The sequence below is a fragment of the Argopecten irradians genome, chromosome 1 (assembly GCF_041381155.1).
Source record: "Argopecten irradians isolate NY chromosome 1, Ai_NY, whole genome shotgun sequence".
In the NCBI taxonomy this organism is placed as follows: Eukaryota; Metazoa; Mollusca; class Bivalvia; order Pectinida; family Pectinidae; genus Argopecten; species Argopecten irradians.
This window is the reverse complement of record NC_091134.1, coordinates 27183591-27208681: the sequence shown is the minus strand read 5'-3', so window position 1 is coordinate 27208681 and position 25091 is coordinate 27183591. Positions and strand designations below refer to the sequence as shown.

General features: G+C 33.9%; 2 protein-coding genes across 2 annotated transcripts; both read left to right on the top strand.

Moving 5' to 3' along the window:
• Positions 1-3397: 3397 nt before the first annotated feature.
• On the top strand, positions 3398-4470 carry LOC138320648 (uncharacterized). Its single transcript, XM_069263819.1, has 2 exons — positions 3398-3601; positions 4009-4470. The coding sequence occupies exons 1-2, from the start codon at positions 3398-3400 to the stop codon at positions 4468-4470; spliced, it is 666 nt and encodes a 221-aa protein (XP_069119920.1).
• A 4010-nt stretch (positions 4471-8480) lies between these two features.
• On the top strand, positions 8481-12304 carry LOC138310228 (uncharacterized). The gene is made up of 6 exons (XM_069251349.1): positions 8481-8728; positions 9037-9268; positions 9604-9723; positions 10154-10271; positions 10711-10949; positions 11192-12304. The coding sequence occupies exons 1-6, from the start codon at positions 8628-8630 to the stop codon at positions 11411-11413; spliced, it is 1032 nt and encodes a 343-aa protein (XP_069107450.1). The 5' UTR covers positions 8481-8627; the 3' UTR covers positions 11414-12304.
• The last annotated feature ends 12787 nt before the right edge of the window (positions 12305-25091 follow it).

Below are 25091 nucleotides of genomic sequence, written 5' to 3'. Positions count from 1 at the left end.
TTTACTATGACTTCAGCATAGTAAATAATATACTACTATCTCTTGTTACACTTTACTATGACTTCAGCATAGTAAATAATATACTACTATATCTCTTGTTACACTTTACTATGACTTCAGCATAGTAAATAATATACTACTATTCTTGTTACACTTTACTATGACTTCAGCATAGTAAATAATATACTAATATCTCTTGTTACACTTTACTATGACTTCAGCATAGTAAATAATATACTACTATCTCTTGTTACACTTTACTATGACTTCAGCATAGTACATAATAATCTTATAAGATTAGTATAGTTTAGCTCAATTCTTAAAAAAGACCTTACAGTTCGTAGTTTTGTACGTAAGAGTTATTAGATATTTTTTGAATAAATATGTTTGAAGTAATAAGACGTAAAAGTCATCAGTTAATGATAGTCATGTGTCCTGGTTTTACTGTAGGATGAGAGCTTCCTGTTCAATTATCAAACGTAGATTTAATCTAAAATATATATTGCTTGGAAATGTTTAACAACCACATGTCAAATTAGCTATCGCAGCGTGACCTTTTTTTCTGTTTAAGCAATTTTGATTTTTGTACATTGTCAAATTCTAATAAAAATGGACAATTTTGTCAACAGGAGAATAAATGAAACAATGGTAATAGGTAAGACAAGATGATTTAATTTGAAAAAATTGAAAATTCACCTAAATAAGTTTTGGATGCTTGACATGAACTTATTCCAGACCACATATTTCTTTCGTTTGTGTAAATGTTGATACCACATTTATACAGCATTAGTTTACTATCATATCACATAGTCAGTTTTCACTACACTAGTTTAGTTTATGTAGCATCTATGTTGAGGTTCACTTCAAACTGTTTTCTTTAACATTTCTTTATTTCTCCACTTTCTATACATTTGATTGTTGTCATCTTTTATGCATCTTCCTGATACGAATACACATGTCGATGTCAATATGATTTTAGTTGAGGTTGTCATTTCTTGAAACATGAAACATATAATAATTAAAGGGATAATCAAAATCAAATATCTTGATTCGTTATCAGAAGAAACAACTTCACAATTACTAAGCACACTGCAAAAATGTGAATTCGAATTGTAGACCACAACTTTGCTCCATGATCTGACCTATGTACTCATTTTACTGCACTGGAGACGTAATTGTTTTAATTAATTTTCAGCTCTTATTTGTCTGTATAAGATAAAAACCTATGCATTGTTAGTGTTATAATTCTCCAAACTTTGATAATCTTTGATGGTGCATAACATAGGAAAATCTCTCCCTGACTCGTTAGTATAAAAATTACAGCATATATAACTTTAAGGTGAATTTGCTGATATTTTAGTTAGAGCGCACAAAAGTCAATTTTCACCTGTTGTGTGTTTTCATCCATTCGTTCATTTATTTCTTATAATTGTACAAACATGTAGACTAATATCCTTAGTTGAGTGGATTTCAATTAAGGGTTAGTTTTAAGTAATCGGTTGGTCCTTGATTAAACGATAATCTTTTAACGTTCAAGGAAACTTGGATGCATTAAAAGTGTTAATGATTGAAATGGAACGAGTTCGAAATTAGAATATTAGAAAAATACAAAATTAGAAAATACAATACAGCTGGCTATTTTCGGATTTGAAATTATTGATTTTCATACAAACCATGGTAATTAGTATTCAGCGATTCATAATAATATATATCATACAAGTAGATTTAATATGAACAACTAAAAGTTCAATGATTTACCAAATCGTCTAATTATAATGCAGACGGCTGTCTATGAGGTATTAGATCAACAGACATAATCTTTGTCTGCTGTGAGTATTGTTTACGCATCAGTCTTCATTATCATATCCTGTTGAACAAGGTTAATTATTCATTAGATACGTGGCATCATGAGTAGGAAAATGCATGTTATAATAAGCAAAAGTGATATGCTATAAAATTATGTAGCCAACCAAGGACGAACAAGCTATTGTTAGAATATTATCATTTATTATTATTAATCATTAGATATTGTCTTAAAGATTGAACAGCTGTATGGAATCCTAGCGAGCTCTAGAAGGACAACAAAAACTGTATGATAAATAAGATATAAGAAAAACTACCAATATCAGACAAATAACACATTAAAATGCAAAATTGTAGTTAAGTGTCTAAAAGGGAGTCATTCAGTAACTTTACTAAGGTAAACGTATTATAGTATAGTATTTCACGTAGGGATTGTTTAACCATATAATCTAGGACATGATTAAATACTATCTGATCCAATTGAGTAAAGTATTCAAAGAGGTTAAAATCTGATGACAGAATAATTTAAATAGGAATAACAGTTGTTTTAGAATTTAGAAACGTACGATATATATTAATTTACAAAATATCTACTCTGTTCTGGAGAGCTGACTGCCATTTCAAAACTCGCCGATGAGAACCATACAATTATGTGGTACTTCTTTTAGCGATAGAATAAAACACTTACTAGGAGTCGCGGTTGATTTTAGGGCCCCAATACAGCTGTTTCGTCTTACTAGGACTCGTGAGTGATGTTAGAGCCTCAATACAGCTATTTCGTCTCACTAGGACTCGTGAGTAATGTTATGGTCTCAATACAGCTATTTCGTCATTCAAGAGCTTTTTTCAACCCAGGGTAAAGACAAGCTACACGAGATCTTTGCACGTACTCACATAGGGTAAGAGAATTATTCACCCTCTTTGGGATTTGACAGGAGATAAGATCTCTGAAGGGATAAGAATCTGAATACGTCAAACATTCGGCAAACCATCTTATTTGACAACTCCAGTCAGAATCTTATCCCTTAGGTTGAGATTCTCCTGTCTCACCACAAATGAGTGAAATATTCTATCAAACTTATCCCAGGATAAAGACAAGCTACACGCGATCTATGCACGTTCTCAACGATTGTATGACGTCACGGCAACAGTATCATGACGTCGCAACAACGGTATCATAACGTTGCGATAACAGAAGCATGATATTATAACAGCAATACAACGGCGACGACGAAAATCCGGTCACGTCATCCTTGTTTGTATTGCTGACAAATCATTAGTTGAGAAACAAAGTGGTGCACAGGAAAAGGAGAAAAAGAATCATTCGTCATCTTTGAGGCGAGAGAGGAGATATCAACACTAGGGATAAGATTCTTAAGCTGTCAAACACTCGAAAATGTCACGTGTTTGACAAAATATCTTACCCTCCGGCTGATGTTTTCCTGTCACACCCCAAAGAGCATGAAAGATTGTGTTATTCTAAGAATCGTCATTGTCTATTTTTATAGGGTATCTAGCATTCAGCTCGGAAAACTGCTTAACAGAGGAGATGTCGGCCTGTAAACAATATATCTTTTGTACTGAAGAGGACAACATGAATATATATCCTGGAAAATTAAAGACTGTTGTCCATTATATATATATTCCACGCGGACTGACACCGGAAGCGTCGTTACTTGTCGCTACACCTTCTGATATGTCCGTGATCATATCAGCTGTCCACTTAGAGTATCAGGATGATTCCATCACGATGACCAATGGGACCTACATACCATTTATGGCAGAACGAGCTGGACTGGTGAGTGAGCATGAGGCTGTACACATGTGTAAACTTGATAATTTGTAACAATCAATAATACCACACATTGCCAATAAGTTGTCAACAGCTATGCATTTTGATCGCTACGTCATTTTATTCCTGAGTGTAATGTCATCAATTTTGCTGAGTTATGATACCTAGTGACATGACCAACATAGATATTGTGATAAAACATCAAAGGAAGCAAAGCCAATGATAAAAATCCCATATATAAACATTTTACTTATGTATAATCTACAGTTTTCAGTTTTAGATAATCTAGGTTTACAGTGTTTTGTGTTGTATTTCATTGCAGAAATGGAATACCACACGACGATTTAACGTACAACTTATCTGTTTCATAAGTAGATAATAAATACATACATGTAACTCTTTTCTTGGTTTAGCTCCAGAATTTTAGCAGAAGTGGTGCATACAGTTTTGGTGACGTTGAGTGTAATGGTACACTTCAATTACAAAATTTGGTCTCAACAACAGTCGCCTCTACATTATATTCCACGACCAATGTTACTATGGCAACCTCTGGTGTTGATATACAGACCAATGTCACAACGGTCTCGGAAAATTCCACGCATTCTTCAGACTCACAATATACTACGGACCCCTTCACAACCACATCAGCCACAACAGCTTTTAGGAACCTGACGTATACAACAGACTCTAGCAACCAATCAGCTACCTTTACGTCGGACGCAAACAACCAATCAGCTACCTTTACGTCGGACGCAAACAACCAATCAGCTACCTTTACGTCGGACGCAAACAACCAATCAGCTACTTTAACATCGGACTCAAATAACCAATCAGCTACCTTAACAACGGACGCAAACAACCAATCACTACTTTAACATCGGATTAACGACACGGACGCAAATAACCAATCAGCTACTTTAACATGGACTCCAATAACCAATACCAATCAGCTACCATAACAACGGACGCAAATAACCAATCAGGTACTTTAACATCGGACTCCAATAACCAATCGGCTTTCTTTACAACGGACACGACAAATCCTCCTTCAACTACAGAAGGCCCTGTTACTGACGACCCATGTTCTTACTGCTTACTGAAACTAACTGTAGACTATTTGATGGCTGATGTGACAGGGATCTCTAATGGATCCACACGGGACGTGACCGCAACATTCGTTTCAAACGATGTTTCCATGGAAGTTTTTTTAACACTTGTTCTACTACCACTTCATGTAAGTTAAACATTTTTAATTTCTATGGTGTTCTACTGTACCAAACAGAATCCGCGTTAGTGTCTTCAAAATCAACAAGTAGACTTGTCAAACATATGATACCAGAATTGCGATTGGAGAAAATGCTTTAACATACTAACATGTCCACATTGGAAAACACATTACAAATGTCTTCTTCTGGATTATCAGAGGTGCAGGTCGAATACTGTAGATGATTCCCACTGATTTTTTTTATTATTTCCCTAAAGGTACTCCATGGAATCTAGCATATTCTGAATAGTATTTACTTGTTAACTTTTTATCAGATCAGACGACCCCTTGTGTTTTCATTAAATTTATAACAGTTGAGAATTGTGCAGTAAGGTTAGCAGACCTATCTATATTATCCAAGATGTGATCAAATCATACATTGTTGGTACCGTTATGCGTAACGAAATAAAGTCAAATGGTTTAAGAAAATATGTTATTTGTTACATTAACATATGTTATCACAATCGATATCTGGATGTAGGATAAGCAAACAAGTTTATGTATTAGGTCTTTTAGTCAAAGGCATGCACGGTGGGGATAAGAATGAGACCAGTTTTTATAGTGCCATTAGGATTAATGAAATAAAACGGCACTTTTAGACTTCAGATTTGTGATCAAATTTCAAAATACTTTACATGGCTTTAAAGAATATAACATTATCACTAATAGGACTGATTTCTATCTTGAATAATAGTTAATACATTTCACACCATAAAAAGGATACATGCTGAAATTCGTACTGTTATGGATTATTATATCACAGAATGCCACTATGGGATCCGACTTCTCTACAGACATCCCAGACCATGTTAACGTTTCAGCGGGAACCTTTTTCAACTTCCAACTACAGATGGTGTTATATAGTCCCTTATCGTCTTACCGACTACAGATGAGTAGTGGCGACGAGACTTTATCAATCGCCTCGGTACGACTACAATCTGTTGGCGAACACTACGTAGATATTGTATCATCAACCGTTCTCGGAGACGGCCTGCCACCAGCATGTTACGGCGGACTAGATTCGATTACCGTAGATTACGGTTTCTTACCAAATAAAGGTAATGCTTTATTTATATCTGCTAAACGTGATTATGTATATATATTTATTGAGGTTTTTACAAAAAAAAATAAAGCAATAATAATTTTTGAAGTGCGTAATATACGGTTTACAGGTAACTCAAGTTGAATAGTATTTATCTATTCTAATTTTCAAGAAAAAATATTTATCGCACTACATAATGACTTTTTTTCAAAAATTAAAACTTATTACTTTTATTAAGATGACAAATGATTTTATTTCGTCATGTTGTTGTATATATTTATATTTATGTTTTCATGCTACAGGTTATTACAATAGCACAGCGGCATCCCTTTCTAATGCGATCGACTATGAAGTTAAACTATATATTAAGGCGTCTGCAGCCATCAAGGATAGCTATGATTTCAGTATAGTCATGGAGGTAGACTCTGTGGCAATAGTCTCAACAAAGAACTTCAGTATAGTCGGCCAGGCTCCTGTAAGTATTTACCGATATTAGTAAATATTTTGTGATCTAATTTACAGCTGCCTGCTATAGACACTAATAAACTTAATGGTATGGTTAGTTGTTAACCGAAATATGTGCCGAACCTTGTCGATCTCTTTTTCTATTCCTGATATGTATAATTTCCTCGCATATTTTGTCAAAATATACTACCTACACACCAATTCACGAATCAACAGTAATCCTTATATTAGATATAATGACTATACACTTTTGATCAAGCCAGTAAAATAAACACTACCGACATTCCTGTGACATTGAACCACATTTGAGAAAATCATCACATAACTATGGATAGGTATTATGTTCATTTGTATAAGTACACAATGTTATGAAAGAAAACTGTTTCTTTACAACACTTTCATCACATTGATTATCCTATGCTTACTTCTGACGATGTTATGTTCTCTTGGTAGCAGGCCTTTGTTATTGTGTCATTTTTTTTATAATTATAACGTCATAAATTCTGCGGAAACATTATGATATCTTTACATAAAGTAATGACGTACCTAGTTCTTATGAGAAGTTATCTTGATAAAAATTCAGCAATTCAATTGAAAAAAAAATCCAAAGTATAAAAATTTTACATATGTTTGATTTATAGTTTTAAGATGATCTTGTCTTTTTAAAGTGTTTTGAATTGTATTTCTTTTGTTATTACAACATTCCGGCATTTTGTATTTAGTCAAATATGTGATATTGACATGTAAATCTTATGAATAGTTCCGATTTAAAACAAATAAAACTCAAAGACCTTCCTCTAGTACTTTCGCCATTTCATGATGGCTCTTCAGGAATGTTATAAATATTCCTGAAGAGCCATCATGAAATGGCGAAAGTAATATTCCTGAAGAGCCATCATGAAATGACGAAAGTACTAGAGGAAGGTCGTTTAGTTTTATTTTTTATCTATTTAACTGTACATGGACACGTACTTTTTATGGTATATATTTATATAATATATATATTGACATACGACTTATTTTGCTGATAGAATGACATTGACATGCTTTTATATAATATTATATTCAAAATATATTTCAGAATGCTGCAATTAATGTAACGACAACTCAGTCTCGCTCACTGTTAGCGAAGAGTGCGACAGGTTCAGTAAAGTTAACCTGGTATGTGCCAAGTCAGTCAGTCGGTACTTATGCGGTGGGCACTTCCACAAAGTTACATTCTGGAGATGGTGGCAGCGGGTTGTTTGTAGCAGGCGTACAAATAGGGGCCGCTGGATCGAACTTACCCTGCGTCGCTAGATCCAAACATACAAAAGGAACGGGTCTGAGTCTGACTGTGGCTAATATAGGGTTGAAGGATGATGTCACTGCGGGTATATACGGATACAGCATTAGTGTAATTGCTGCTCCTGATGTGGTGGCCGCAGGATCGTCACACGAGCTGACCGCTACAGTCAGCTATCCGGGCCTGGGGTCACCTCAGTCATTTAAATTCTATTTTAACATCTCAGACCAAGAAATCTTCACAGTACGTACCGACGAGTGGACATAGCTCTTAAAATGCTTCACTTTTAGTGGACTTAATTCTCAAAGAGATTAAGTCTTACTTGCTTAACATTCACTCGGTTTAACTCGCACTGGGCTTAATCTAGAAGTATTGTCAAAGTGTTGTTAAATACTATACCAAGGAATAACTATTAAGAGGAAACACATTCTTTAATATATATGCATGTTCTCTCGTATCCAGTGCACACTCCAAACAAGGTTAACGAACATGCTGGTTGACATCATAGCTATTGTCAATGTTCAAATCCATCTGTCATCAGAATAACTGTCTGTGATATTGTAGAAGGTTAGCAACATCGTTCAGGTTTTTTTTATTACAGCATACTCTGATGTGTATGTAATGTCGACATTGGCTCGGACAGATGGTCTTTTAGACCTCAAATAGCATCTTATGCACATCGCATGAACGCTTATATTGACATTAAAAACTCATTTGCTAAGGACGCATCAATGTATCATAGATAATAATGTTGATATAGCAAATTGGTATTCGTTTATTAAGGGGGTGCATTATTTTTTCTTTAATATCATTGTGCTATCTTTGGTTGATTTAGGTGCCGGATCGTAACGGAAGACTGCCATTGAATATCCTGCTCTACGATCAGTGCCAGTCTATCACACATAGCAGTGACGTAGATTTCATCCTACATACTAGTTTTAATCGTCGCTACGGCCGACTTATTGCTGAAGTACCAATGGTATCGGGCACAACGGGGCAGTCATTTGAACTGTGTAACTTTGGAATAGTTTTTAAAGGACGAAACATCGTCGGGAGATCCAACACGACAACAATTAGGTATGAATAAAAGGGTGGGTTTGAGTGAGTGCATTCGTGTGAATATCCGTGCGTTTGTGCGTTGGATAGATTAAGTTAGTTGGTGGGTTGGAGTTAAGGAGAGATCAGATATTGAGTGAGTTAGGAAAGTAGTAAATGAATGCATTATTGATTGATGGATAGGTAGTAGGATCGCTGATAATTTTTTATTTATATTGATCATGGTTCTAGACGTGATCAACTCGTGGAACTGTAATTATATGTCTTAATTAAAAACAACAATGACTTGAAGACACATGCTTATGATATCACTTTCTTTTCCAATATAGAAACACCAACGGAATGATTGTTAAGGCGTATGTAGACTTAGCACCCTTGTCAAATATATACTTTGCGACATTTGACAAGCTCACCGTGAATTACGTCACCATGCACATGACGGCGACATATATCGACCAGAGCATGCACATTAATGATTCTACTATGCCGCTCGTAGCCAGACTCATCAGTAATAACAAAACTATTTGGACAGGAGAATTGCCGTTACAAAAACCATTAATCGTAAGCAATCAGTTAATCCAGAAGATAATCGTTTCTGTATTTCATGGCAAATCCTACATGTATATGTAATACAAAACTAATGATGATTTTCTTTACGCACTGGAAGTCAGTCAGTACATGTAGTATTTTTTTTTATATTTCTAAGATTTATCTATGCAAAATAAATAGGTGTTTTGTAATGTTTCTGTATTGTGGACTTTCTCCACAGACATCTTTGGTTGTAAAAGAAAATATCATCTTTGCATTATTATCATGCTATCTATTTCTCTACTTGACAAAAATTAAGAAATAACAAAAACAAGAGGGATAAATGATAACGTTAGACGTATTTTCAGGAGTACTATCCTGACTTCATAGTCCTGATGGCGATTGTGAAAATAGCTAGTGTCGACCCAAGGAACTTGTGGTATCATTATAGTCAAAACGGTTCATTCTACCATAAGGAGAAAGTTGAGGTAATGTAGGCTTTGTTTCTTGTTTTTATCTTACATTTTTGAATTCTTGTATTCCGTTTCGTTTATTTAACGTGCTCACTTTGCATCACAATGTAAAATTTGTTGGACACTTACTCACTATCAAACGCCGCCTCCGCCGACGTACATCTATCAAAGAGTCAAATACAACAGACAATGAACCTTTAAAGGGTAGATCTTAAGTATTTTCTATCGTCTCATTACATCCAATTATTATCCTGGCACATTCTAATGCTACACTTGTAGGAAGTGTTTCTGTTTATGATTGAGGATTTTTTTCTCTACTGTGGTAAAAAAAATTACATGCGTAAAATGTTTTTTAAGGAAGGTGAATTTTCAGGTAAGAACAAATCTAATAAACAATTATGAAACAGCATTGTAATATTCTACCAATTTTAATTTGTATATGCAGTGGGCAGTCGGAAGCAATACTTTCAAAATTAACCCACCCAAAGTGATTTCCCACTTTTATTTCTCCACACCGACCCCCTGTACGGCGATATGTAATGTGACAACTGACTGGGTGGAATGTAAGTATGTCTGTATAGTATACTATTCACGTCTACTTGTGCGGTAGTTTCTACCCATATTTCGAGAACGCATTTATTATTTACATCGCTTACTGATCGCCCAAATGAAGCAAAACGCCATTGGATTACCTGCTGAAGCATCTGATTATTAGTTGACTGGTTGTTCCTACCAAATCAAAACTCTTTTTACACATGCATCCGAAAATGCACTAAACATTGTGGGCTTATATCGAATGATGGTCAAAATAATACTTTGCAGATACATTTGTAATGCATAAAGATTCTTGATTTGTTATAGGAAACCCCATCCATGTCGCAATTTCAATGATGTTGAAATAGAAAAGGATATAAGTTTTTACCAACACATGAACATATGTTTTCTTACTGGCTGTGTTATGCTGTAAACTTGGTAATGAATTTATGTCATTATTTCTAACAGTGACCTATTATATGAAATTTGTAAAAGACGTCAGCAACACGTTACTGCGGAAGATATCGTATGCCTTGGACCAGGATCTAGACACGTGTTTTAACCTGCCCTTACCCCAGGATTCCCCTTCTTTGTTTTGGCTGAGAATTACTCAACTCAGCTTCTTTGGTGTGGCATCAAAAAACTTTATCATCAGCATAACAGGAGAAAACATCGAATGCGCTCGAGTTGGCCAGAAAAGCCTTCAGGTATGTTATGTCTAGCATGAAAGTGATACAAACATTTGTTTCCGCTTTGTTTCTTGTCAACAAAATGGACCATTTAAAAAGATTTCCCTGGTAGATTGCGAGCATTGTCAAGTGTTCATTCATTTGTGTAAACTTTTATAAAACAAATAAGGTTTGTTGATTTGTGTCCTCCAAATCATCTCAAAATTAAGATATTATGACTGTATCATGGATATTTACTTTTCTACGCCGTTTCTGCTTAGGTTGGTACCTCTGGACCTACTAATGATGTCAGCTGTGATATGGACTCGGAGATAGCATTCTGCAGTCTAGTATCAAACACTACCACTGGTATGAGAACGCAGTGTGACATAGAGTGCCGGTGTAATACTCTATCAGAATGTTCGGATGTTCATATTCTAATGCAGAGTGTTAGTGGTAATAAGTGGAGTATGTGTGACCTTACTATCAATGATGTACCATAACTTGGTAATTCTGTGACAAGACATTTCGAGATAAAATACGGAGCCCTTGAGGTACATTTTTTTAAATCCTTTACAGCCACACCATAAAAGGTATTTTCTACCACAATACGTCGTGTTATTCAACCCCAGGCTATTGCATAAACGTTCTGATAGTTATAAATATGAATATGTTTTACTCTGTTGAAACCATGCCAGAATCTTACACGTCTTCCAATTCGTCGATTCAAAATTCATAATTGTCCTTTGATCAGTGTTACATTTTGTTATTAGGATAGCTATGGTAAATGTAACATTTGGCGGCAAGTGGAAGGCATATTGATGTGAACCTGTCAGCGTGAGGTTCGACAGCGAACATTTTATTGTTTACGTACATAAAAATACATATGTATTTTCGGATAGTGAGAATTGTTTGTACAAGCTTATTCTTATTTGAATATGTCGGCAAATACTGTTTATCTAAATTGACTTATACAGAATCGAATTACTGTAGAAACAGGTAACACAACTTGAGATTATTGGGTATAGAAATTATTTCGCACACACAAAAAGTTACAAAAAACTTATTATTTACTTTGTCAATGTATAATCTATATTGAGATGAACCTTTATGGTACACATGTGTTACACCTAAAGAGATATCCGTGCCAGTGAAACGTTGAAAAGTGGACCCTCGTTACACCGGTTACTCAACAATGCACGCTATTTTTGTAATTAATGATAACAATATAACAGTTGAAACATGTATTGATAGATACAAAAAGCATAATAAAATCTCGCCAACATTGTTGAAGAGCACTTGGCAATGTGCTTTAAATGATAGATAAGAGCAGATACGTTTGATACCGGTGTGACTCAGTACTCACATCGTCTGTAATAATTTTAGGTCGCGTGATAATTTTTTATACTCATGTGACTTAGTACTAACATTGATTTCAACGAGGTGTTTGATTTTATTTGACAATCGTATTTAGAAAGTGAAATGTTCAAAATCATAATCATATTAAATTACATATTACAGAAATTTACGACGTAAATCGTGTGACTGAAAAAATTGTGTATTATTCCGCAGCACAACATTATTGTGTTGTGCATGGAAATAACAAACTGTCCATATTGTATTGACCTCGCCCTGAATCCAATTCTCTCTACAAGACTCCATAGAATGCTCATGAAAGCATATTTCAAACTTAATCTGAACCTTAAGGTATAATTGCTGGTTTATAGATATTGCCTAAAGTATCCAAAATTATGTAGTGTTAATGTTTTGAATTTACCCACGGGTAGACAAGCATAAAGTATTTGTAATATAGACATTCTTACCTTTCAAGAAACAAATATTTTATTCTCACTTACTATGCTTAGGCCCTCCTCCATAACCCGTATATATGTCCTATTGGTCATCGTGATGGAATCATCCTGATACTCCAAGTGGACAGCTGATATGATCACGGACATATCAGAAGGTGTAGCGACAAGTAACGACGCATCCGGTGCAAGTCCGTGTGGAATGTATAAGTCATGGACAACAGTTTTTATTTTTCCTGAATAGATATCCATGTTGTCCTCTTCAGTACAAATGATATATTCTGTACAATTCGACATCTCCTTTTTTAAACAGTTATCCGAGCTGAATACTAGATACCCTGTAAAACAAAGACGATGGCATGGTAAGCAAAATATGTTTACATTTACATACTTTCAATTATTAAACATTAAAATATACTTATTGATCTTTCGTTCCTTTCCATTCATACAGGATCTCAGCTCTATCATACCCGAAGAACTCGAAAAAAATGTTTAAAAATTTTGGTCGTGCCGAAAAATAACAACACTTACCGTAATTTCCTGCGTATTACCCAAAGACTATACGAGTTTTTATATCACAAGATGCCTACTGCGGGCTATCTACCGATGCGGGCTATCTACCCGGGCTATCTACCGATGCGGGCTACCTAGATCTACCGATGCGGGCTATAATCGGAAGCTATTAATCAAATTTGAAAACCACATATACAAAACAATAGCCCAAGTTACCCTCTTATTATGCCAATGTAATTTCATTTGCACTGTAAAGTTTTTACCTTTAAAATCTATTTCCAAGCAGAAAATATGATATTGGTAGTTTTGTATGTCTTTGAATATACCCCCTTCGAAATGAAATCACTATAGCATATAGACTCGTGTACTATAATTAGTACATACAAATGTACTGCATATGTACTGTGCTTCCAAGTACTACATCGACGTATAACCCGCGGGCAATCTGCCGGTGAGGGTTATCTGGAATATACTTTACAAAATTATAGAAATGCTTGATTCTGCTTCCCGCGGTGTATACTCCGGTGCGGGTAACACGCAGGATTTACGGTAGTCGGGACTATTTCAGGATTATTTCAGATGAGTTTCAATTTCAATCGTAAAAGTTGAAAAGAAATTTGACGTAAATCTTGTACTGAAAAAAATTATTCCGCAGCTGTCATGGAAATAACAAGACTCCATAGGCTCATCAGAAATATTCGTAGTGTTCAATAAAGTATTTGTAATATTTCTTACCTTTCAAGTGAACAGTAATGTTCATCAGAAGCAGTGTCCACAGTAAGAAACAATACATCATGGCGGTGGTATGTGAAGTAGAATTATTTCTATTGTTCTTACCAGTATCAAATAATACAAGGTCATTCCCGGTCAAATAAGATGTTTTACAGCAGCACGTATCAAAAGACAATTACATTTGGCGCTATTAATAATATACAGTCGTCGATTATATCACAAAGGTAATGGGAACGAATAGGCAAGTTATTTTAATTAACCCGATTGACTACTACAATACAATTACACCTCAGCATTACATATTAATCATCATATATGGCAACTTACCAAAGGAGATAATTAAGTTGTTTTCTTTTTGTTGTGGTGGTTTTACGTCCATTAGACAGCAAGGGTCATTTAAGGGCGTGCCAGGTTTGATGGTGGAGGAAAGCTGGCACGCCCGGAGAAAAACAACCCGCCAGAGGTCTGTACCTGCAACTGCCCCACATTGGATTCGAACTCGCAACCAAGAGGTAGAGGGCTTGTAGTAATATGTCGGGACATTTTAACCACTCGACCACCGTGGCCCCAAATCAGTCTGTTACATAGGTATGAGGTTTCAAGATTCTCATAATAACTAATCACTGTCACCGAGACTGTGTTTACTAATCAAATACAACCAAGAGTTAAATAAAGCAAGATAATTTAAACATGTTTGAAATACATACAACAGTACAATACACAGTATAGTTCTAATAAAATCCTAAAGATCTGTTCCATTTTCAACACATTCAAACAGTAGCTATCTTATGGTTATATTACAATATTTCCTACCAATAATTTACAATAAATCCAGCAATCTCCAGCATTAAAATATGTAAAAGTAATTTTCTATTCCTTCTGAATAAAAAAAAATAAAAATAAAATCAACCACTGAATAGTAATATTTTCATCAACACGATTCTCTAGAGTCAGTACAGTAGATCCAGATTTGACTGTACAATCAATTCTCAATACGAAAATCCCATAAATATACTGGAAATTTACCCACATATAACACGTACTCACACACGACAACTTGCGTACTACGTCATTTCCGGTTTACACTTCCTGTAAATAATCACGCTTTCTCTCGCTGGATAGCTCATATGGTTTATCTAAACAGCGGGCGATTTAGATGCATTAAATAGCAGGTATATATTTACCAATGGTTGAATTACGTTTCCTTGAATCTTCTAACTAATAATTATTCAAAGATGTTCTGAAATTCATACAGATCGAAATAATATCCACTAAACGGGACACACACAGAAACACAAGATCTCATCTTGTCACAATAATAAGCATTTAAGCGTGAAATTAAGAAAAACCCATTCGTTTCTAATTTTCACATTTCATTGAGAAAGTGATTCAATTTTTTAACAGGAAATGCTAAAAATATAAAAAAAATGCTGAAAATTACAAAGTTTTCCCACAGGACAATAAAAACTAAGCACACTGATCCCCTAATTTTATGACGGTTTTAGAAACAACAACTTTTTTCTTTTGATTTGCAAAATTTTAGAAAAGTTAGTCGTTAGATTGTTTTCTGTGACGAATTGAATTTGTCAAAAACTATAAAAATTAGATATTTTCATATTAACACATAATGGGATATGGGTAATATATACAGCTGTTTGAGCAAAAATAATGAGTTGACTGTAATCATTTATTTTCTTCGAGGAAACTTTGGGTTTTGTCAATTTTGCCAATATTCATACTTATCAGACAACCAATTTGCAAAGAACTCCTTTAGTTTGTCGTGTATTTTTTCAAAACAGTGAAATTCCGGTAAAATCACAATTTATATCAAATAGCTATATTTCATTCATAATACCTCAAAATCAAGCACACCACCATACCACTTTAATTCCATTTTCAACTAAGGTATGAACTTCTATTTCCAAAAAAACTGTATTAGATAAAAATATTAGTCATCAGAACAATTTGACTTTTCACAATCTTTATGTTATTTTTCTGTTAACTACAGATTTATCAACATATGTATCTCCATACATGGATGTATTTTCCTGTGGTATAAATAGTTAATGGAACATGCGACTTTCTCATGTGTCTTCTTAACATAACTAAAGTTGTATGGTCTGTGATTTGCGGTATTTTTTTGCATAGAAAAAGTATTTAAAGTGTTCTATATATTTTTCCGGCCTCTCTACATTTTAAATTATCCATATCTACCGACTGTGCATCCGCAAAGTTATTAAACAATTAAGTTTAAATATTGAGTTTTAAGGTAGATCGGAAGTCTCCGAACTATTCCGATCTACTCCGATCTGGACGGGGTAATGCCGATGTTGGCCACGTGAGACAACTCGGGAGGTTCCGATCTACACGGGACGTATCGCCGATGTCGATCACGTGATGCAACTCAGTTTTTACCGGTAAAACTGGTTTTACCAGGTATTGTGATCGCAATTCCGGAACTAGCTGCTTTTTAACCCCACCCCCCACCCCCCCACCCCCCCCCCCCACCCCCGGCTTGGGTGGTGTTGTGAAGAATAAACTGAATAACCACACATTTGTGGTACATAAAGTAGTAATTTGCACCCAGATACAATATAAACTAGGTTAGAATCATTTTATAAACTTATTCAGCAGCATCAATATCATTTTAAGTTGATTGCGAAGAAAATAAGAAAATATAGTGAACTGCATTTCATTATTAACTAAATGTTATTTACAGAAAAATCTACAGGTACAAGTGATGTCGTGGTAAGTCCTGAGCTTTCTAAACTGACGGCCCGGGTTTAACCCTTACCGTCGGCACATCAATTTAATTTTATTTTTTTTTTATTTCATTTTTTTTTTTTTGTTGTTATTTCACCATGCTTGAAAAAATTATTTTATTTTGTCTTTATTTCCAAAAGTTTATTCCAAACATAAACATGTATAGCATATATACTAAATTACGAACATCCCGCTATTACGGCTACTTATTTTCAGTCCCGATTTTTTTCTCTTTGTATTGGTCGTTTCAGAAATACGATCACACCGCTATTCCGTTTTACGACCAGTTTTCATAGTCCCAACGACCACTAATTAACACTAATTGACCCTTTGATTATGACCACAGGCACATGTGACTTCACACCTCACCTTCCCGCACGCAGCAACCCGTGAACAACTGCCCGCAGGTACATCAGTCTGTCTTTTGTTTCCGTCGACCTAATTATCAGATTATCTACCTGTACTAGGAGAGTGTTAATAGCCATCATTTGCATACTTGTGACTGGCAGCTGACGTGATCGAAACCACAAGTAATGCAACGTTCTTTCGATAGCTCTGGTGGCGAGATCGAACGATTTAGGCAGTTCTTGCTCATACGTGTAACGCCAATGGAATTAAAATTCTTTAATGTATGATATATATTGATCTTATTTCAGACATTTATGAAGTACCGGACGTCAATCATCTCATTTCAATAGATGTGTCATCTATTTTGTTGCGGTAAACATGTCTAACAATCGGTGTTTTGCATTAGTTAAAATACGCTTGACTATTGCACAGTATTCTTTCAAACACTTTACCGATTGTGATCGTAAGTTATTATTTGATCAATCATTGCACATGGCGGGATAATTTAAATCGATTTACGTAAATATCTAATAATAATTTACACAGATCAATACCAATTTTAAAACACAGTTTCTCATTTACCTCAGGTGATCTATGTGATAATTAAACCAAAGACATAGATAATTTAATTACTATCTAAATTTCTGATTAAACTAACGATATGTATTTGTATTATAATTAAAACATGATAGAAAGTAATGTTTAGAAAAAAGTATTTTCATTTAGATTGTCAACAATTACCTCAGTGAAATTTAGTTTAAGATTTAAATAAGCACACCCCATTAACTTTATTTAATGAAAAAATATGTTTATGCTCTAGAAATAAATGGTATAGTCATTATATGTTCCTAATTGGTCAAACTTTAAAAAATATTTGTAAATTATTGGTTTTGATTAGATACGCATGCATTAAAATATGATATGATTAAGATTCTAATGGCCGACAAAACTAATTGATCAAATATAGTACTTTGCAAATTTATCTTAACCAAAACATATCAAACTGGTTTTTTTCCCACATGTACATTTACATACTCAGCATGCTATGTTATGTTTCTTATGGTTTTTTTTTTACAGAAATGTAATGTATATGGCATGTCAAGTTTATGTTGATGTCACATGTATATGTAAATGTGTTATATGCAAAAAATGGAACAAAAAAATAAAAAAATATATATATAATATACATTTATATATACATGTATATTACATTTTTCATAAAATTTCAATTTTGAAACAAAAATACAGTACATGTATTACGTACCGGTCAGCTAGGATACAGAGTTACTGTTCTTGATCATAGATGAAACCTGGTCCACCTCAGAATCAAGACCACCTCGCTATTAAGACTACTTCTACTCAGACCACTGGGTGTTTTAATAGATTAAAGATAGGTTTTAATGTAAATACTGTTATACATATTCTCAACACATGTTATATAATGTTTCTGACGTCCCTTGCTCATACACATTTTCATTTACAGCGATTCGGAGCGGTAGGGATATGGGTTTTCGAGAATAATATTTCAAACATTATAGGATAGATAACCACGTGAACCCCCATATATACATCTCTTCGTATCTGTAGCAGTGTGCAGCCAAGCGTGAAGGTGTGATACATTGGTCATGACCACATCAAAACAATAAGCAGTGATCTAGAGTTGGCTGTTCTATTAAGTGTCATTTTATAACGAAATCTTATCGTTTGGTGGTTCATGCAAATTAAATGAAAAAATTCGGAGGTGTTTAAAATATAATTGAAATTGTAATACATGTACGTAATATTCTGTACTAGGTAAATTTATTTATATAGTTTGTAACACATTGTTTTTTTCAAAGTAGATTATCATGTCAAAGTAAAATTGCTGAGTGAATCTGCTATAATATATATTGAAAACACTGAAGCTTACAATTTTCGTTACTGTAAAGGAAATTTTAGAAATATCAACCCATTTCAAATGATTCGACTGAACTAAGTCTTACCATCTTCTCCTCCCGGTAGGAGTTATTTTATTTTTACATTACATTGTACAGATCAATATGAAATATTTAATGTTAGTAGGAATAAAATTTGACATATTTCAGAGTCAGCTTAATTCAGGTGTTCTCTTATAGCAGATAATAAAACCGTGATATTCCACAAAATTAGTACTAATCTGATAGATTTGTATCAATTCATCAAAACATTAAAAAGAAAGCGTGTCACTATCCTTCATTAAATCATATACTACAATTATGTTTTTCTTGAACCAAGCCTTATAAGAACAGTTTTGCTTCCAATAGTCATATTTCAAAGTAAATTATCATGTCCAAGCCTTATAAAAACAGCTTTGGAACCAATAGTCAAATTTCAAAGTAAATTATCATGTCAAAGTAAAATTTCTGAGTGAATTTGTGATCCGAATTTTGGACCTATCCTTGCTCCTAATTTTGCTGAACAACTTTCCATAATGTGTAGTAAGAAGATATTTACAAATTGTCGCTAGAAAAGGACACTGATGACAATACCTGTCATTTAGTTAACTCGTGCCGTTACCGTTTGTTAGGATATATGTTGTGATGTACTACAAACTTGATAGACATACAGAAAAAATATTAACATTTTTTGACAAGAATTATCCTTCGTGCCATTTACATGTCGTTTAGTTAATTAACTCAGGTTATTTAGTTTTATAGTTAATAGATATACATTCATGTACTTGAAACTTGATAAAGTATATACCAGTAACCGGCTGATAGCTGACAGATTTTTTTTCTCTCTTTCCCTCTCTTTCCCCTCTCTCTCCCTGATATGTTGCCAAAGAAGTATTAGTGAAGTTATGAAGCATGATGGTCATCCTTTATGACAATATACGTTAGTTATATATGTTACACGGTCTGACAACCATTAATTTTTGTAGTTATAGATAGTATGGTGTTCTTAAACTTGCTAGATACATTTTTGTTAAAAAGGAAATCCTTGATGTCATTCATATTAGTCATTAAAGGTCAAATACGTGTATGGTATTGCTTAAACATTATGTGAGATTTTATATGATATAACCAGTAAGTTTTTTCTTGATAGATGAAGAATCTCTGATCCTACACTTAACATATATGCCTGTTTAGTTTTTTTTCACAAAAACAATTAATTTAATTTGACATTACAAGTCACCATAATGCTGAAACTTTTCTTTATATAAACTTGACAACATGAATACTTCCTCTTTGATTGAAGGTTCTGCACTGAAATGCATTATGTGTATATAGATTAACTGGACCTGTACAAAATGTGAGAAAATAAATCAATGTGATAAATTATTACGACCAAATAAAAAACAAATAGTTGTATTAGTTTTTCAGCCTTTGTTTAAGTCCTGTCTTCTTTGGATCATTTTCCAATTTGCAGTTATACTGATAATATAACCATTGACTTATCAATCTTTAACACTCGAATCAACTCCTATCATCCAGAAATTTTACCGGAGCAGTACTTTCAGTACTTTGATTCGATATTACTAGAAAGTTTGAAACATGGTGTTGACTGGCAGTTCTTTTAAAACGTGTGATGTTTCATGCGACATTTACACTATGTCAATAATATATTGGTGATTTTAGGGATTTTATAAGCATCCATACTCACAGAATGTATGTTTTATGACAGTTTGGGATGGTGAAGGATGGTGAAAATGACAAGAAATACAACTTTAAGCAGCTTCTTACCTAGTCCACTAAATAAAAAAGCCTAATGATACAGGCAGGTTTAACGTACTACTCCTGAACCCTGCTACATCATCAATGATATATATCTTTGAGTGAAACACTCATTACCTTGGTTGCGATGAACACAATATATCATGTTTCCAAAAGGTGTACGGATTTTACACCTTGTTGATACTATATATATGGTAAGTCATTCATATGTCCGATTCTATGTTTGCATATTACAGAATTATCTGCCCTTGCGAGTAGGTATCAATTGTGACGTCATATGTATGCGTCGAGTGTAAGTCATAATTTTCAGAAACGACGGGACTTTTATTTACAAGATAAATACGTCATAACGGATACCTACCCGCAAGGGAGACAACTCTGTAATTTTCACAGACTGGATATTGTTCAGCTACCTGTGTATAAAACCCTGGGGCAAACGAAAATGGGATTTTATGATTTTTATTTTGATATTGTTCGTTTTAGACATTAAGAGCCTCGCCTTTTAAGGCAATTGTCTTACTACAGAGATAGAAGATACTACATATTCTAATGCATTTATTTTTGGGTTTGTTGTGGGTTATTTATGGTAATCGCAAAAGCTTCTTAGTCATTTATTGACAAATGGATTTGATTTTCAATTGAAACACATCTTAAATGACATCGTTAAAACCAACACAGTTATTGAATCCTTGAGGTACTGTGGTATTTTGCAGTGCACCCATAATGCTTGTGGTTATATTGTATGACTACTGTGCTATATAACCCCATGACAAAATCACGACACCGGAAGTGGAAGTATGTTTGAGGTACGAATACTTAATTTTTCATAATTTTTTAACGTAATGTTTTTTGATGTTCGAAAAGGCGTGCTGTCATCAGATCAGATGGATTTAAATTGAAATTAAGTTCATTTAAGTATATACAGTAAAAAGCCAATAAAATACTGAGAGTGATAAAAAGAACTTTTATAAAAACATAAATAATGATATCTTCATCCACTTGTACAAGGCATTTGTTAGACCGCACCTATAGTACGCCTCTGTGGCATGGTCAGTGAGCACTATAAAGGACACAGTTGCCATAGAAAATGTGCAAAGACGAGCAACCAGGTTAATCAAAATCCATCAGAAGCAACAATTATACAACACGACTGACTGATATTAGCTTACCATCACTAGAGTACAGAAGATATAGTGCGGACGTCATTGAAGTGTGTAGAATCCTGGCTAATATTGATAAATGTCAAAAGGATAAATTATTCAACATCAACATAAACAATACAACAGGCCACAACAAAAACTATCAATACAACAATTCAGACTGAATATAAGGAAAAACAGTTTCTCACAACAGGTTATCAACAACTGAAACTCGCTACCTGAAAGTTTGGTCCAATCAGAGACGTTATATCAATTTAAATCCCGACTAAACATTGTCTGGAAAAGAAAGAAAGATATATTCTCCCCAAGTTGCTACACCCCAACTCAGCTGCCAATACCGGAAAGGACAAATCAAGTGATGGGTCAGAGAGGCCTCAGGCCTACAAGTTAGACCTCGACAAGAGATAACAATTAGGTATGCAGTAAATAATGTTCCTCTCATGGGAAGGAGAGAAAATAGCCTCAACATTGCTTTTTAAAACATTGGAAGATCACACAAAGTAGAAAATACATATAAAGAATTTAACGGATTTTTCTAATTAAAATTAATCGTAGTTTTGAATTAACAACCACGTTAATATTTTCTCAAGAAATTTAAACATACCGAACAATATATAAAGATCAAAGAATACACTAGTCATGACCGTGATATATTTTATGGATGACCGTAATTTAATACGAAAGTTTTGCTGAAATAAGAAAACTTATCCAAGCTAACCTAAACAGTTACGTATGGTTCAATAACGTACGGTCAATTTTATCTTATTAAACCGATATATTCAAACTTTACTCTGATATTGACTTAAATTTGATACATGTAGATCTGAATATACATAAACGAATGTATAAAAATAATGTAAGTGCATATTGTTGATTACTATTATTCTGTTCATTTGGAACAGTTTTCCTTTTCACAGAGAACATGGCATCATAGGGATTACATATTTTACTCAGTTATCATGATCATCTCATACCCATAGCCAGAATAAAATTTTAAAATAAATCATCATCTTTTCCATTAAATATTCCAGTAAACATTAGCATCAAGAAAAGTCCATGTAATGACATTGTTTATTCTCATAGACTTTATTGTATAAATAATTAACATTGGATTTAGTAAAATATGATTAGACATATTTTATTGTATCAAAATGAAGGTCCAAGCAAAAATTGTTACTCAGGGAACGACTGAGGTATCATTTTTTAATTACCAATAATACAATAAATATTTATGTATATGCAAAGCATTTTACATCAATCAAACATAAAACAAACAAAATCATGTACATATGTATGGTCAAAGATTATACGTGTACGTTCAAAATATATATATACTGGCTTCCAGATTGCACATGTACATGCAATTCTCTTTGTGCATATTATGTGTTATACTATCATATACATATAGCTTTTATTTCACAAAGAAGCTTTACATTAGTAGATACATGTAAATTATATGCATTTACATGAAATTAATATGCATTTTCACACTGCCCTTCATTGTGTGTTGTAATGTTAAGAACTTCCGAGCATATCACCTGGTTCTACTTAAAACATGTAGTTTCACAGGGACTTGACATGAATCTCATGTGTACCTAAGATCGATATTAGACCCTGTTTAAGCCTATACAATTTATCACTTTTTTGTGGATTTGAACATTAGTTAGATGATAATATATGTGATGTATTTTGTCTGGAGCTACTCAAATTGGCAAACCTGGCACGTCCTTAAATGACCCTGGCTGTTAATAGGACGTTAAACTAATCAAACCAACTCAAATTGTTGCTATAGTAGTGTGTTTACCTTGATAGGTGCATGATCTTATTTGAAAAATGATTCTATCAACTCCTCGGTGGCTATACATTTCATTTGTTTAATTTGTGTGACACTAGTTTGGGTATCGTTATCGCGTACATACATGCAATGTACATGTTTACTTTGTATGTAATATTTTAATTAACTTAAACGTATGGAAATACGATTTGGAATATCAATCAATCAAAATACACTCTAACTGATAATATAGCGGTATTTGTAAGTATTCTATTTGATAATTTGAGTGCAAGTGACACGGATTTCTTTTAATCCGACATTATCATTATAACAAATGATTGTTTTAACAGATAAGAGGACAAATGGATAATTCTTGGCGCAATTACCATTTTCCGTTGTCTCTGTCGTATTGAATGATGATAAATACATCATGGCGTGAACATCGCTATGGGCCGCTGTGGGGTATTACGGTCATCCTACGGTATTTTTTACGTCATATTACGGTCATCGTATTTTATGATATTATTACGGCCATCGTATTTTGATATTACGGTCATCTTGGAGATAGTTTTCCTTCGCTTCTTGTGTTAAAATTGGCTGCTTTTACGCATATCCGAAATAATGTAGAGATGCAGCAGGTACAACTGATTGTCTATGTACCAATGGAAATCCATCATAGTAATGATAAGATATCATATTCAACAAAAGCTCACCAGTGAGTGCACAATGAAATAGAAGCAAATTGAACCAATTTTGAGATATATACACTGATTATAAACTAATCCTAGACATACTGCGGCTGTTTTGAATGAATAGCACATTTATTATGTATTATTCTACCACATTCGGATCATTTTAGGGATAGGAGACAATAAAATTAGTCACGGCTGGTTTATTTGAAACATAAACACTTAAAGGATTATACACATCATTTCATTTCGCATACTGCGGAGAATACTTACTGCTTACCGTATTTTGTCATATGAAATATCCTTCTATAATTGATCAAGTGGAGGTAAACAACGAAGCCAGCTTCTTGTGTGCGAGTGAATAATTTAGAGGTAAAATACCTTACACGTGAAATATTAAGTCAGTAAGCCGTTATTAGCGACAGGTATATGTCGTTATAAAGGCCTTTGCAATTTGTATTGAGGTAAATTGATGCTGTGTGGTGGGAGTATACACTTATAACGGAGATATACAATCATATAGACGGATACAGTGGTGATTCGATAAATACCCCCACGATGTCTTCGTCATGTGTGTGGATTTTACTAATATCTTGTCTTCTGTTTACGAGAGGTAAGCAATGCATAAAATCATTAAACAAATAGCGGCTTAATGATAAGATTATCTTGAAAAACACCTATCTTCAATTAATACATTTTTAT